The sequence below is a fragment of the Cebus imitator genome, unplaced genomic scaffold, assembly GCF_001604975.1.
Source record: "Cebus imitator isolate Cc_AM_T3 unplaced genomic scaffold, Cebus_imitator-1.0 Scaffold39, whole genome shotgun sequence".
NCBI lineage: Eukaryota > Metazoa > Chordata > Mammalia > Primates > Cebidae > Cebus > Cebus imitator.
The window spans coordinates 4092787-4107449 of NW_016107354.1; the positions used below are offsets into that span (position 1 = coordinate 4092787).

Genomic DNA, 14663 nt, shown 5'->3' on the forward strand with positions numbered 1-14663 from the left:
CTTTTTTTTTCTTTTGAGACAGAGTCTCTCTCTGTCACCACTGCTGGAATGCAGTGGCACAATCTCAGCTCACTGCAACCTCTGCCTCCCAGGTTCAAGCGATTCTTCTGCCTCAGCCTCCTGAGTAGCTGAGTTTACAGGCATACACAACCACACCCGGCTAGTTTTTGTATTTTTAGTAGAGACAGGGTTTCATCATGTTGACCAGGATGGTCTTGATTTCCTGACCTCATGATCCACCCGCCTCGGCCTCCCAAAGTGCTGGGATTACAGGCGTGAGCCACCATGCTCGGCCGGCCATTTTTAAAAAGCAAATAAACTGATCATTTTTAAAATGTTGCTTTACTGGTTAAACAATAATCAATCACTATTTCAAATCAATATTTACTTAGCACCTACTGCATGCCATGAGTTCCACACTGTGTGCTGGAATACAGAGGCAGCTCCTACTAATCCATCCTGTCTCTTTTTCTATCTTCCTTTTTCTTTCTTCCTTCCTTCCCTTTCTTTCTTCCTCCCTTCTTTACTTCCTGCCTTCCTTCTTCAGTTCCTTTCTTCCATCATTCTTCCTTCCTTGCTTCTTTCTTTCCTTAGATACCATTTAAATAATGCTGAAAACAAAAAGGAAAAAGCACTTACAATCCCATCACTTGGTATATAAAGAATAAAAAGACCATTGTTGTAAAGTTTTATCTAGAAGTCCATTTAAACTTAGACCCCAAGTCTTTGAGCCTTGAATACTTTGTGAAGTCCCTCAAAAGAAGACTGAAATGTTATTAAACCACATCATTTAAAAAATACATTGCTCATCCTCCCCTCTCTGGGTCCTCTGCTGCCTCTGGTGACCTGGGGTAGGGAATCCAATGCCTGCTCCAACTGGCCCTGAAGGTAATGGAACCTGGACCAGTGAGAACCAGTCTCTGCCTGGAAGTGGTCATAGGTTATGTTGTATACAAAGGATAGTGCCTTCACAGTTTAAACTTTCCCCTTAATTTATAATCTTGTGCTGAGCTTTCTGCCTGTACCACAGATCTTACAGCTCCACCTCCTCTCAAGTAGAACTTCTTAAGTGTAGAGTTGTTTCCTTCTTCCTTTCCCACACACTTACAACAGGCAGGTACATTTTGTTCTACCTGAACGTTCAGAACCCGCACACACTGTGAAATAACAAGTGAAAGAGAGGAGACAGCAAGGACTCTGTGACTTCCTGGCTCTAGAAAATTCCTTTCAGAGTAAGTTCGCATGCAGTTCACTCTTGCACACAGTCCTGGGCACAGATCCCAAATCAAAGCAAAAACTCATCGAGAGAATTTTCATTTAAAACTTAAGAAAACAGCCTGTGTGTATTTTTAGAACAGCCCAGAAAAGAATACATCTGTGACTTAAAACAGCTGGAAAGCTACTTTCTGCCAAAATTATGCTGATTATGAAAGCTGTAATGGTCAGACAAAAGACATTCAAAATCCAAGCAGTCTTGTATTTTCATATATTCAACTTTTAAATAATCTTTACTTTCATACATTAAACATTGACCCCTCTACACTGCCTTTCAAACACCAAATGCCAATCAGCCATGAAGTGTGTACAGCAGTGTTTGTATAATTACTTGAGGATTTTATTGCATTTTGCCCTTATCAGTTTAATAGAGTAGTAAGCCAAAAGAACAAAGGTAATCAGAAGCATGGGTCTTATAAACTCATGATATACTTGAAAAAATAAAGGAAATTATGAGGCATCCTGAAAACTGGAGAGCATTAGCCCTGGATACTCACTGGGTTACACCAGTCAACTATGTGCCTAATTCTGAAGAAAAACAACAACATTTTTAAATATGTGTGAAATGTTAAAACTATTGGTAACAAATTACGGCTAAAAGATGAGGTATCATTAGGGAGTTATATACTTTAGGATTACTAAAAATGAAGTCTTCTCCTACTCGGGACCCTGCTAGGGCATGTCTCTCTTATTCACTATTATGTCCTCAGTGCCTTGAACATAATAGATGCTCCATAAATATTTGTTGAATAAATGAATAATGTGAGTCACTTGTAGCTTCAACATTTTAAAGACTTTATTGTGCATCAAAGTAGAGATATAGTTGCCTGTCTCTATAGAAAAAGAATTAGAAAAGAAAGGATTTCTGACGCTGCCCTGTCAATGTGCCTAGAGATGGATCAACCTGTTATAGGGGCACAAAACGTGAATTTAAGCAGAAAGGCTGACAGTGAGCTGTTTGTCAGACTGTTGTCCAAATACCCTCCCTCACAGTATACCCTCTTTTAAGTACACATACACCCGACTGAAATCAGGCAAAAAGCAGACCTGGTAAGGCCATGTGTCCCCAGGACAAAGACAGGGCTTAGGAGTGAGGTGCCCCCCATTATAAGATGCAACATCTAGAGAGAAGAGGGACAGGAACCCACCTCTCTCGTGCCCAGGGGAAAACATCAAATTCAAGCCCAACACAGTTCAAACCTAAGAATAAAATGAAAATGTGCAGCCAAGGTAAAGAACCAAACCAGAGATGCTGGTGAGTGAAGAGCATTCAAATGGACATTTCTAGAGGAATTCTCAAGGTAGAGTGCAGGCATCCAAACTGGTGTTTCCCATCAACTTGCTGTGTGCATTTGAAGAAACCAGAGCAGAATGCATGCAGCTCCTATGCAAAAGACAAATACACAAAAAATAAAGTCCAAACTCATGCACCAGCAGAGCAAGTCTCTGGTGTGTTTGCTCCAAAATATAAATGATGAAGCCAAATACTGGACACAGTTGAGATCAGGCACTGGAAAAGTATCTCAATGGTGCCGGGGCCACGAGCATGGAAAAAAAGCAATGTCAGCAGCAAGTGTGGTAAGAAACAGGGTAAGAGCAAGATGGTCCTGAGATTCCAAGATCAGAACCAGGAAGTGATGACAGGAAGGCCTGGGAGATGATCAGAACAGTTCTGCCTCCATAGAAGACTGTAGCCTCACTCCCATTGCCACACCACCCCAATATTAAAGGTACTCCATGCTGAACTTCATCACTGACAGCTTGTGAAGATGTATAAGGCCCAGGAGGAGTTGTGGTGAATGTATGCGCACATACATAAAACTATCATCCTGCTCAAAGGTTTTTGAGGATGGTGAGCTCTGCTTGTCACAGAGATAATAGGGGTGGTCATTGGTTTCACTTTATGTGAACCTAAAGCGCATTTTAAGTGAACTCACATTCAATATCACTTTGTGGGATGCTTAGGAGGAGGGTCTTCTTTAGTGTCTGGCCTTCTGAGGCTCTGCATTCTCCCTGGCCCTCCTCAAACAAGCGGAGCTGAGACTCTGCCTTTGAAGCTCAGGTATTGCCTGGAATTCCCAAGTGCTAGCTGGGGAATCCAGTATGCTTACACATGACTCTGAGAGACAGTCTATATTCTCTCCTCTGACATCCAGGAGGGCCCATGACAGGGCCACACCGTGAGACCTTGCCCATCACACAGCCCTCACAGGGGATTCCCACAGAGACTTCTGACAGCGGTGACCACTCATGGCTTTCAGGGTATGCTGCTTCCCTGAAGAGCTCACCAAGGGCTGTGATACTCTCGGAAGTGCCCCTAAAAGGCAGCAGTTTACAGAAGGACCCCTGTTGAGCCCCTGGTGAAGCTGAGCTGCTGCACAGCTTGCCCAAGGAACATCTTTTAGAAACATCTTCAGATCCACTGGGACTGCAGAGGCTCCTCATCCTGTGCCCAGCACAGGCCAGTGGTTCTAGCCCTTTGGGTTCAGGGTAAAACTTCACCCTTCCTAAGTTTTTGTCTTTCCACTCATCCATTACTGGTGAGGCAGAATACGCCTATTAAATCTTCCCATTGGTGTGCGAGAGTCAATATTTAGGGTATTTGGCAAAAGTTCTAGATTCGTTTTCCTCTGAATCCTTACAAAGCATATACCTATGGGAATGGAATTGAGTAAAATGCCATTCCTCTGTTTCCTTCAGCTCCCTAAGCAGTAAATGTGAACTAAACTTCATTAGCAACTCCAACTTGAATGGCAAATGCCAGCCACTAGGTCAGCTCAAAGCTCAAGGATAAATTTCAGGGGTGAAAGGGAATCTAGACCTACTTGACACACACACACACACACGTGCGCACACGCGCACACACACACACACACACACACACAAGGCCTGCAAGGCTGGTACAATTAAAGTGTGTGTTTACTCACTCATCTGTTTCATTACAAGGAACCAATCACAAAGACATTTATTTTGTCTTCTTTCCTGCTCTGGTAAGCTAATTACAAAGTAATTAAATTAGCTACAGAATAAATTAGTTGTTATCAAACTGCAAGTAAAGGGATTCTTCTAAAAATTATTTAGGGTAAAACACTGGCTTGCACAATTATTCCAGGTTAGGAAATATTTTTTAAATTTATTTTATTAATGTGTTTATTATTGTAGGAGGAAATCCTAAATTTAAAAGTAATCCTAAAGTAAGTATTTATTCTACCTTTAATGAATGACAAAGAAAGGAAAGCATGGGTAAACTCTTGAAAACACTAGAGAGGGTGGTCTACGTGAAATGTTGACGTGATAATCTTTGTTGGCTGAGGTCACTGAAATATTGAAATGTCCTTAGTAGTGAGCAAGTGGGGTAGAATGGTGCTTGCTCTACATAATATTTGATTTAGCACCCTTACCACATGTAATTACTAAGTAGCCAGAAAGAATGCCTGTTTCAAAAGTACATACTCTGCCCTCTTAAAAATCTCAAAAATAGCATCATTTGTTTTCAGGTTCTAAATTACACTTATATTAAATGTCATGCAGAGTTCAAAAAATGGCTACGTCTGATCAATCAGGTTTGCAAAGACCTTCATGAAGTTGTATCTGTTTGATCATAAATAAGCTCAAAGATATCTTGCAATAAAAGCGTCAGGCTTTCAGCTCTTTGACAAAGTCAAAGTTATTTATACATTGAAAGGGTGTGAGATATGAATGGCAAAGACAAAAATGGCTGGAAAAGGCCTGGAACCAAAGGACAAAAGCTGGAATTATTAAACACAGTACACCACAATGCCACAGTCAAAAACACTGTAATATCATGGATTTCTTACAGTGCAGGTCAGATTATGTCCATGAGCATGATACTTTACACTCGAGGGTGAAATGTCACGTCCTACACTTGGGCCTAAAAGCAACAGCACAATTACAAGATCAAAGAAATTGGGAATAAAAATAGTTTGCAGATTTTAGTGGGCAGTGAACTCAGAGTTCCTGGCATGCAGAGGCTGCAGAAAAGCCAATGTGAGTGTGGACAGCCCTAGAAGACATAATCTGGAAGTAGGGTTCTTAACATTTATTTCACAATTTTCCACATTAGCAACATTGTCATGATTAGCTAGGTACATATAACTTTGCAACCATCCTTAATGAATACCTAAGAATAATCCTAAAAGTAAAATTTCTGGGTCTGAGGATGTATACATTCTTAGTGCTTTTGATAAATACTACCATGCACTCTAGGAAAATGCTTCTAATAAGACCATTTGAAAGTTCATGTTTCCCCAGATTATCTGCCATTGGCCTCATGATTTTCTCTAGGACTAAATTTTAAAGTGGAGTCTTTAAAGTAGAAGAGACTCTGAATTCCATCCCTTTCATTTATAGGAGAAAAAAATTGAAGCCCACAAAGGATAGTCAGTGTGTTCTCTGAGCTAATACCAGAGCTTCTCAGGGGGAGAGAAGATGAGGGTGGCTGTAGCTCACTGCTCCTGGCCTTAGGCCTGATATAGAACAGGTACATGGAAATGTCCAGTACAGGCAAATCTATAGAAACAGAAAGTAGATTAGTAGTTGCCTAGGCTTGTGAAAGGGAGGAAAGATGGGGAGTGACAGTTAACGGGTATGAGTTTTTTGATGGAGACATTGAAAATGTTCTAAATCAATTGTGATGCGTATATAACACTGTGACGATACTAAACGTTACTGAATTATACACTTTAAATAGGTAAGTTATATGTTATATAAAATATGCCCCAATAAAGCTGCTATTTTAAAAAGAAGAAAATGTGTTCAGTAAACATTTGTAGAAGGACAGAAGAGAGGGAGGAAAAGAGATCAAACATCCTTGTTAATCAATTTCCAATCAATGGTCTTTTCACTTTCTCACTTTCACTGAAGTAGAGCATGTCTAAAATTCTCCCCAGCACCAGTGTTGGGTTTCCCCTGGGTGTTTCTCTGTTGTTTCAGGGATGTGGAGGTTTTTTTTTTCAGTAAACACTAATCTGCCTCTTCCAGAACTTTTGAGTAGAGAATATTTAAAATCTGAGCTTCATTCAGGCCAGGCGTGGTGGCTCACACCTATAATCTCAGCACTTTGGGAGGTTGAGGCAAATGGATCACTTGAGGTCAGGAGTTCAAGACCAGACTGGCTGACATAGCAAAACCTCATCTCTACTAAAAATACAAAAATTAGCTAGGTATGGTGATGCATGCCTTTAGTCCCAGCTACTTGGGAGGCTGAAGCAGGGGAGTCTTTGAACCCAGGAGGCAGAGGCTACAGTGAACAGAGGTGGTACCGCTGCACTCCGGCCTGGGTGATAGAGCAAGGCTCAGTCAAATAAATAAATAATATAATATAATGTAATCTGAGCTTCAGCCTTTTATACTTTCCTGAGAATCTAGCTCAGGGCTGCTCAAAAAGTAGGCACTTGATAAATGCTTGTTTACTGATATACTGGTGAACTGTATGTACATTATATATTAAGTAATAAGGCAGTAATATAGTATTATTTTCTAATATCGATGCCTAATTTCTCCGGCTGTCAGCTCAGGCTCTGCCAATTCAGTTGGCAGTTCACACTCTGGTATTTCGAACATTCGATCTCCCCCATGACATTTCATTGTGCATAGTGAGTTGTCATGGGCCCCACTTTGCCCTCAGTGCCCGAAAGCCCAGGATTAAATTTAGGACTAGAACGTATTGACTGCAGCATGCGGAGGGCAAATCCAGAATCCATGAAGCTTAAACTTTATTCACTTTGGAAGAAGAAAACATCCTCTTTTTAAAAATATATGCAAAATTATAAATGCTAAGTACAACACCTTGGAAGGGGCCTGACCAATGAAGCTTCCTCATCTTCCTGATAAGTCTGCCTGTGGCTTTGTTCATCTCTCTGCTCCTTTTAACTGGATTTAATTTTGTTTTTATGTTTAAAAGTCCATTGTTAGTAGCGATTTAGCATCATAAGCTTCCTAATTTTTCTTAAAAATAGAGTGTATTTAAGTAATTGTGTAATTAACTTCCCATACCATCTTGAGGATAACTAGAATGACGGAGCATCCCATCTTGAGTGGAGGTTGGGCTCTCAAATCAGTGCCTAATGTGAACATCACACATAATCCTAATTGTCTTTAAATTCCCATAAATTGCCTGTTAAGTACAGTGGTTTTATGTGTCTGACCTTGTCAGTAGTTCTTAGACACACTCAGGTTTGAAAATCACTAAGCCAGACCAAAGGAAGGAAAATCCAAATGCAGGCTTCTGGAGATAAAAATGTCTTTGCCTTTGACTGCTCTCAAATCTCTAGCTTGAACAAAGGTAGATGCTCACCTAAGATGCACACTCCATCCTGTTTTGATACTGAACCCTTATAAACTTAATAAATGTTAACAGCTTGGCTTGTTGCTATGGAATTTGAAAAGATGACATATTTGGAAGCTGATAGACTGGGACTTGGCACAAGAGGTGCTCTGTGAATGTCTCTTGGATTTAAATCTAAGTCTTATTTGATCAGGTCTCCATACACACTGCTCTGATAAAGATGGTATCCTCCAAGCTGGTGTTTCTGGTTGTGGCCTCACTACACAAACATCACACTCATTCAGGGCACAGGCCCTGGGCTCAGCACCTTTTTCAGGGCAAATAAAGGATTCCTTTTACCTGAGGGAGTATTCTCAAGTCTCCCATTTGAAAACATTTCTTCATGACAGCTACACGATCTAACTTTGTATAAACAAAAGTTCTTTTTTTTTTTTTTAACATTTTTACTTTTATTGTACGTACTTTGTGTTACACTCTACATTGTTCACTAGTCTGATACATGACATATAGAGGAATGTTATTTATAAAATACCAAAACCTTTCAAGTTTTTGCTCATAAATTTCACCATGTGCTCAGAAATAATTTACATCCCCGGGCACAAATTTCATTTCTTTCTTCATAATAACCACAATATGAAACAATTATTAGTAACTATTGCAAAAAAAACACAAAAATGGATGCAAGAGGAAAACAACCCATTTACACAGTAGTTTATAAACAAGCTAAGGCCTGAGAAATGAATTCTAGAACTAATTCAATTTTTTCCATAAACCAAAGTTCTATTATCTTACCTACAAACCATGTATAAATACTTGTGAAATAGGCTTAGAATAAACGCATTTTGAATCACTCAGCACAGTTCAAGACAAAAAGCTAAGATCTTCTGTAGAGAAAAGCCTTTTTAAAAATTTTTTTATTTTTTGCAGGGCTGCCCCGTAGGCTGTGCGCCCTGAGTAGCTGAGAAAAGCCTTTTAAAAACCCAAGAGATGTCCTTCACACAAACCAAACCCTGATTTTGCATGTAATGGGCTGTTGATTTGGCTTAATTTTATCATACACAGGACTTGCCACCACAGTGAAGGGAAGACAAAGGCTAACAACAAAAGAAATCACAAATACAACAATACATTTCAATTGAGAGCAGGTACTGTTTATTAACTGACCAGCTTAGAAAAATAATCATGGGAGACACCTTAGTTCATTCTTCTAATAAGCCTGTTGATCTGATCCTCCCTGTTGCTGCATCTCCATCTTCTACAAAATGGGTGGTCTTTTTCTTCATTCCGCCCCATGGAGAAGATAATTTAAAGGGCCACAGGAAGTTATTTGCTTCTTTGAAGCATTTTCCAACAGTATAGATCACATGAATCAGATCCTCCATGCAGATGATGCCGTATTTTCCAAGAGATCGAGCAATCAGAGCGTTATCTGTCAAAGCAATTCGCTTCTTTTTGATTTTGCCATAACCACATTTGTAGATTAGTTCATTTACTGACTTCAGACTTGGGTACCCCCATGCAATATATGGCTCTACAATCCTCAGCATGTTAATTGAAGCCTTGTTGAGCTTCACAAAGGTTCCATTGAAGATTTGACGAAGGCGAAGAAGCTGCAACACGTTTCGGACCTTTGAGCTCACACCACTGATACCTCTGATCCTGATGACAAACGCCAGTTTGGGTTCTGCAGGTACATAGAAGTTGCCAGCTTTCCTTGCCATCCTCGCCATTCGAATTTCAGTTCTGTGCATCTGCCTATATTCCTTGTGATAATGCTTCGCTTTTTCATAGATAAGCTTCCTCCTTGCCTTTCGAAGCATCTTTTGGGCAAACTTCTTTCTCAGGCGCTTAATCTTCAGCTCTGCGAAATTCCTTCGCTTTTTCTTAAGGGTTTCCGGCACAGCAAGAACCTTCTTCTTCTTCTCTTCTACACCCTCCATGGTTCCAGCCGGGAAAAGAGCTAAACAAAAGTTATTTGAAATAAACTTAGTAATTTGGTTGCTACATTTGCTTTTTTACTTCTTTGTGAAGCTTAAGCTTAGAAAAAATGCTTCTATTTGTATTTTTTTAAACTGACTCAAGTAAGGCAATAGTGGGATTTCCAAAAGATGACTAGAAATAAATCTAGCTAAAATTGGGCTCAGGACTTGAGTGAGTTTTGTTCCTACCCTTATACTTATCTCACTGACATCAGTAATAGGTTTTCCCGCTATCTACTACTTTGGAGGAAAAAAAGAGAGTCCTTTTGGTACAGAGTTACTAAGAACCTAAATATCAGCCCTGATTGCTGGGCATGTGGGATTCAGAAATGAATAAATGGTGCACATCCTTGACCTGAAGGGCACATATGTCTGAAGATACTTGGTCCCCTTAGATACTTTCTTAAGGAGATGTATAGGCACTAGCTTTTAATATACCTTTGAGGGAAGTATAATAACTGTATTCCTCCAATATCTTCATAGTTACATTGCTTTATACAAAAACTCTCTTCATAATAGCACCAACATCTACCAGTGTGTTCAATCCAAACACCATGAGTCCCAGACCACTCCTTTCCTTCACCCTCGCAGCAGTTGACCACCAAGAGATAGCAGCTCTAAGTCCCAAAGTATCTCTTGACTCCATCTCTCCCTCTTACCCCTCCATCTCTTTCCTAGTTCAGGCCTCATTCCTCTTGCTTTGACTATCACCACTTCCTAAACTTCTCTGTCTCCCATTTCTACTTCCTGCCTCTTCCCAATCCCCCTGCCCCATCCAGCCCATATTCCATACTATAGCTAGAAAGTGTTTTCTAAACACAAAGCTGACAATGACACCCTCCTGCTTAAATTCCTCCGTGCTTCCCCATTACTCTCGGCTGTGGTCCTCCACCTTTTGTTCCTGCTAATGTGCATGCTCATATGTATGTGCTTTAGGAGGTTCATTCTCTCGTGCATGGTTCTGAGCATGCCAGCAATAATCTCGCCTCATCACTCTGGAGGGTGCAAGCCCTCAGTGGGGAACCCCTGCCTTAAAGTGTAAAACTCAAATTATTTGGCCTTGCCCACAAGGTTCTTCCTGATCTGGACTATTCACATCTGCAGCCTCATTTCCTCCTAGCCACTCACGTGTACCCTGTGCACCAGCCTATTCCAAAATGCTTACAGTACCCTCAAAGAGACCATGCCCAAGGTGTTTTTACACATTGCTCTCTTTTCCTTGAATACTTTCCCCAACCCCTCATCTACCCAGTTAGTAACTACTAACCCTCCAAGACACAACTTAAGAACCACCACCTCCAGGAAGACTGTCATGCTCCATTTTATGTTCCTGTTCTCTATGTTGTATGTCCCTCCCCTATAAGATCGTTTATGGCTTCATGCTTATCTATAATTAATAGAGTGTTCAAGTTTATAGCTTGTCTTGTGTGCTAGGGAATAAGCTCCTTGAGACCAAGAACTTTGGGTTATTAATTGTTAAGATTTCAGTTATTTGCACAGTGCTTTGCATCCTAGGAATCTGCTAACATTTGATATTTGTGGGAGGAAGGAAAGAAGAAAGAGAAGGTGGAACTTTGGAGCTATGATCATTTTCTTTCCATCAAAGCCATAGAAAAAAAGAACAATATTTTTAACAACCATTTAATTCTATAAAGATTTTTTGTTGACTTCATGAATCTTAAAATTCTTTATTAAAAGATCTTTTGGCTGGTTTCTTCATTCTTGCTTTTGAGTATTTATATAAAAGATTCATAAGAGGGAGGCTGAGGCAGGCAGATTACTTGAGGCCAGGAGTTTGAGACCAGCCTGGCCAACATGGGGAAACCCCTCTACTGAAAATACAAAAAAATTAGCCGGGTATGGTGGTACATGCCTGTAATCCCAGCTACTCAGGTGGCTTAAGCACAAGAATTGCTTGAACTCAGGAGGCGGAGGTTGTAGTGAGCCAAGATCATGCCACTGCACTCCAACCTGGGCGATAGAGCAAGACCCTGTCTCAATATATAGGAGCATTCAGGGGTCCCAGTTTCAAAAAAAAGGATCCTCTGTAGCTGTAGAGGATGGTGGCAGGAAATTGGGCTTTGAAGTGAAACAGACCTGTGTTTGAATCCCTCTTGGCCACTTAGTATCTGCATGGCTTTAGCAAGTTACCTATCTCTCCGAGGCTCAGTTTTCATATCTATAAAATGGGAATAATAGAACTACCAACACCACAGGATTAGTTTGATTTTTTTTTTTTTTCTTTTTGAGATAGTCTTGCTCTATCAACCAGGCTGGAGTGCAGTGGCACAGTCTCAGCTCACTGCAGCCTCAACCTCCCAGGCTCAGGCAATCTTCCCACCTCAACCTCCCAAGTAGGTGGGACCAGAAGCCTGTGCCACCACACCTGGCTAATTTCTTGTGTTTTTTGAAGAGATAAGGTCTCACTATGTTGCCCAGGCTGGTCTCAAACTCCTGGGCTCAAGTGATCCTCCCTCCTCAGCCTCCCCAAAGTGTTGATGTTACAAGTGTGAGCTACCTTGCCCAGCCTAGTTTGAAATTTAAATGAGAAAATGCATACAATTGTGTATATACACATAAGTGTTTAATGGATGATGGTGATGATTATAAGGACAAAATCTAGTGTATCTGATCTTAAGCTATGGTTTCATAGCAGATGACTGTAAAGTGGTTGGGGGAGTCCTCAAAAAGGGAAACAAAAAATTCAGTGGGAACTTAAGGAGATGATGGAGAAATCATTTTTTTCCCTAATCTGTTTAGCTCATTCTCTTATAATTAAGCTGCAAGATGATTCCTTCACCTACGGATAAATTCTTCATTATATGGACTTGTTTGAAAAAATACAGTTTAAAATGGAATGAATTTCTCTTTAATATGATTTTCTGGCAATACTAGATTCTAATGTGGATTAATATCCTAAATTGAGAGCTCTAATTGAACACTGTGAGAACCAAGCATGAGTCAAAGATATTGTCCCTTTACAAATGTCAGTCACTGAGGAAACATCCACTGTGTGTCAGAGGGACACCTAACATCAACAAGTGTAACAGTAGCTGAGGCTGAATGAAGGCTTGCCGTGTTGAGTGTGTCTGTCAAGGGAGACACAGGACGCTATTCGCCTCACATCTGTTCTTCAGAAAGCCCTTCTCCCTCATCTCCCAGCAATCATCATCCTGTATCTTGGAGTTTTTAGAGTAAGCGGCTTCTGTGCACACAAGGACCTCCCCATCCTGTCCGTTGCACCCCCTCCATGCCTAGTACAAGTGCATGGTCCGTGCAGTGTTCAATGAACGTGTGTCGGGAACAGTGGGGAAGGGAGGAAGACAATACCCTCTAACGGCCCCCCAGCCTGTGCCTGCGGGCCCAGACTTGGTCAGACTCCACCAAAGTCAGTCTCGAGGACACTGTTTTCCAAGTTTGTTCATCCCTTCCCCCTCAGCTAACCTATTCGTCCCTTTGAGCCAAACTCACTGATTAGCATTCAGCTTCTTTCACTTTCAATCATGCCAAACCCAGTGCTTCAGGCTTAACCCTTAGGGAAACATCCTGTCTTTTACCACGATTTCTGTAGGTGGCTAATATCATCGATTATTTTACTCATTCAACTCTCAGAGGGTAATCACTTCTTTAATTCAAGTTTCTAGGCCATCTCACTGTGGGCTCCTCTATATCACCAATTATACCAGACAGAGTCAAGCAGAGGTGTTGGCCCTCCTCTTTACAGATTCATCTGGAAACTACGGTGCTGTTAATCTCCACTGTGTTCATGCTAATAGTGTCAGCCTATAATCAACCTCAATCTACCCTTCACCATGCCAAAAAGATAAATGCCAGACTTCAGGAAATGAACTAAAAACAGCCCTCAAGCCCCAGAAAATCTCCCATCCACCCCTGCCAGGGGACAAAGTCTCCTGATTTAGGAGGTTGATCCCTCCTCTAATTCCTCCTTAGAATGTATTTCAAAATCAAAAACCAATAGTTACATTTCTCAGCAAAGGAGCAGACCAAAAATGTTTTGTTTGACACAGAAGCAATAGAAGCAAGACCATGTTTCTATTTTATGAAACCTCTGAGGGTAATTCATTGAAATCTTGACATTTAATATCACCCAATCACCTCTCTAGCAAGCTATTTTCTTTGGCTCCATTAACCCCCCACACACAGACAGGGCTGCTGGCACTTACTGGGTCTTGTCATTAGGTGGGCTGCTTTTAATACCCAGGGTAGGATTTGGCAAGAAGAAGCGGCACCTGCTTTATTGAAAGACATCTTCATATTTTATCCTCTGAAAGAGAAATGTGTAACATCAATGTCCTTAAGAGATGATTATCATACATCAAGATGTCCATTCCAAAAGGCATTGTACCAGACGCCCAATCACACACAGTCACCCAGAATGGAGGTGACAGATGGAAACTTTGAGCCTTTAAAGAAAACAGATGTGCAAACTCCGAGGTGTCTGTGTGCTTCTGGCAAGCACACACCCAGGTAATTTGAGTTGTGCCCATTGCCTCAAAGATAAGATTCACGCCTCAAAGAGGGTTGGGGGAGAAGATGACGTGCAGGTTTCTTGTTGCCCAGAGTCTGCAAATCGACACACACAGGATACACCACGTCAGCCCGGAGATGTTTAAGCACTGAGTTAAGACAGGATTGAGCGTGCAGCGTCAATTGATACATTAATGTTGGTTCTCTGGCATCAGGGGAGACATTAACATAGAGGTCTTTTCTTCTCCACTCTTCAAAAATGGGAAGAATCATTCCAGCATGGAGAGCAGAGAAGTCCAAAATCCATAATGCTCAGATACAAAGAAATGAAACCAGAAATCCAGGGTGTTTTTGCTGTTACTGCCGTGGGCCTATCTTCAGTGTAATAGCAGTCTTCTAAATCTCTGCATAGTTTGGCACCTGCAAGTCTGATTGAATCTGATTGAACCATTCACTGTCTAAAATCCTTGTGAGGCTCCTATAACCTACAGCTGTAGCTTTCAAATTGCTCCATGGGTTCAGGCCAAGGCTTCCACGGGGACTGAGAGAGAAGGGTACAGCTCTTGGGCACATCCCCGTGGCTCCAATCAGAAAAGTTCTTTCCTCTGTTCTAC

At 41.1% G+C, this 14663-nt stretch overlaps 2 protein-coding genes across 4 annotated transcripts in view; one reads left to right on the forward strand and one right to left on the reverse strand.

Annotated features, from left to right (window-relative positions):
* The window catches only part of SPON1 (spondin 1), a 293127-nt gene that overhangs the window by 221478 nt on the left and 56986 nt on the right, over positions 1-14663 (forward strand). The gene's annotated exons all lie outside the window — the stretch shown is intronic.
* LOC108302243 (60S ribosomal protein L7-like) lies at positions 8712-9537 on the reverse strand. The gene has a single exon (XM_037737502.1). The coding sequence runs from the start codon at positions 9520-9522 to the stop codon at positions 8782-8784; it is 741 nt and encodes a 246-aa protein (XP_037593430.1). The 5' UTR covers positions 9523-9537; the 3' UTR covers positions 8712-8781.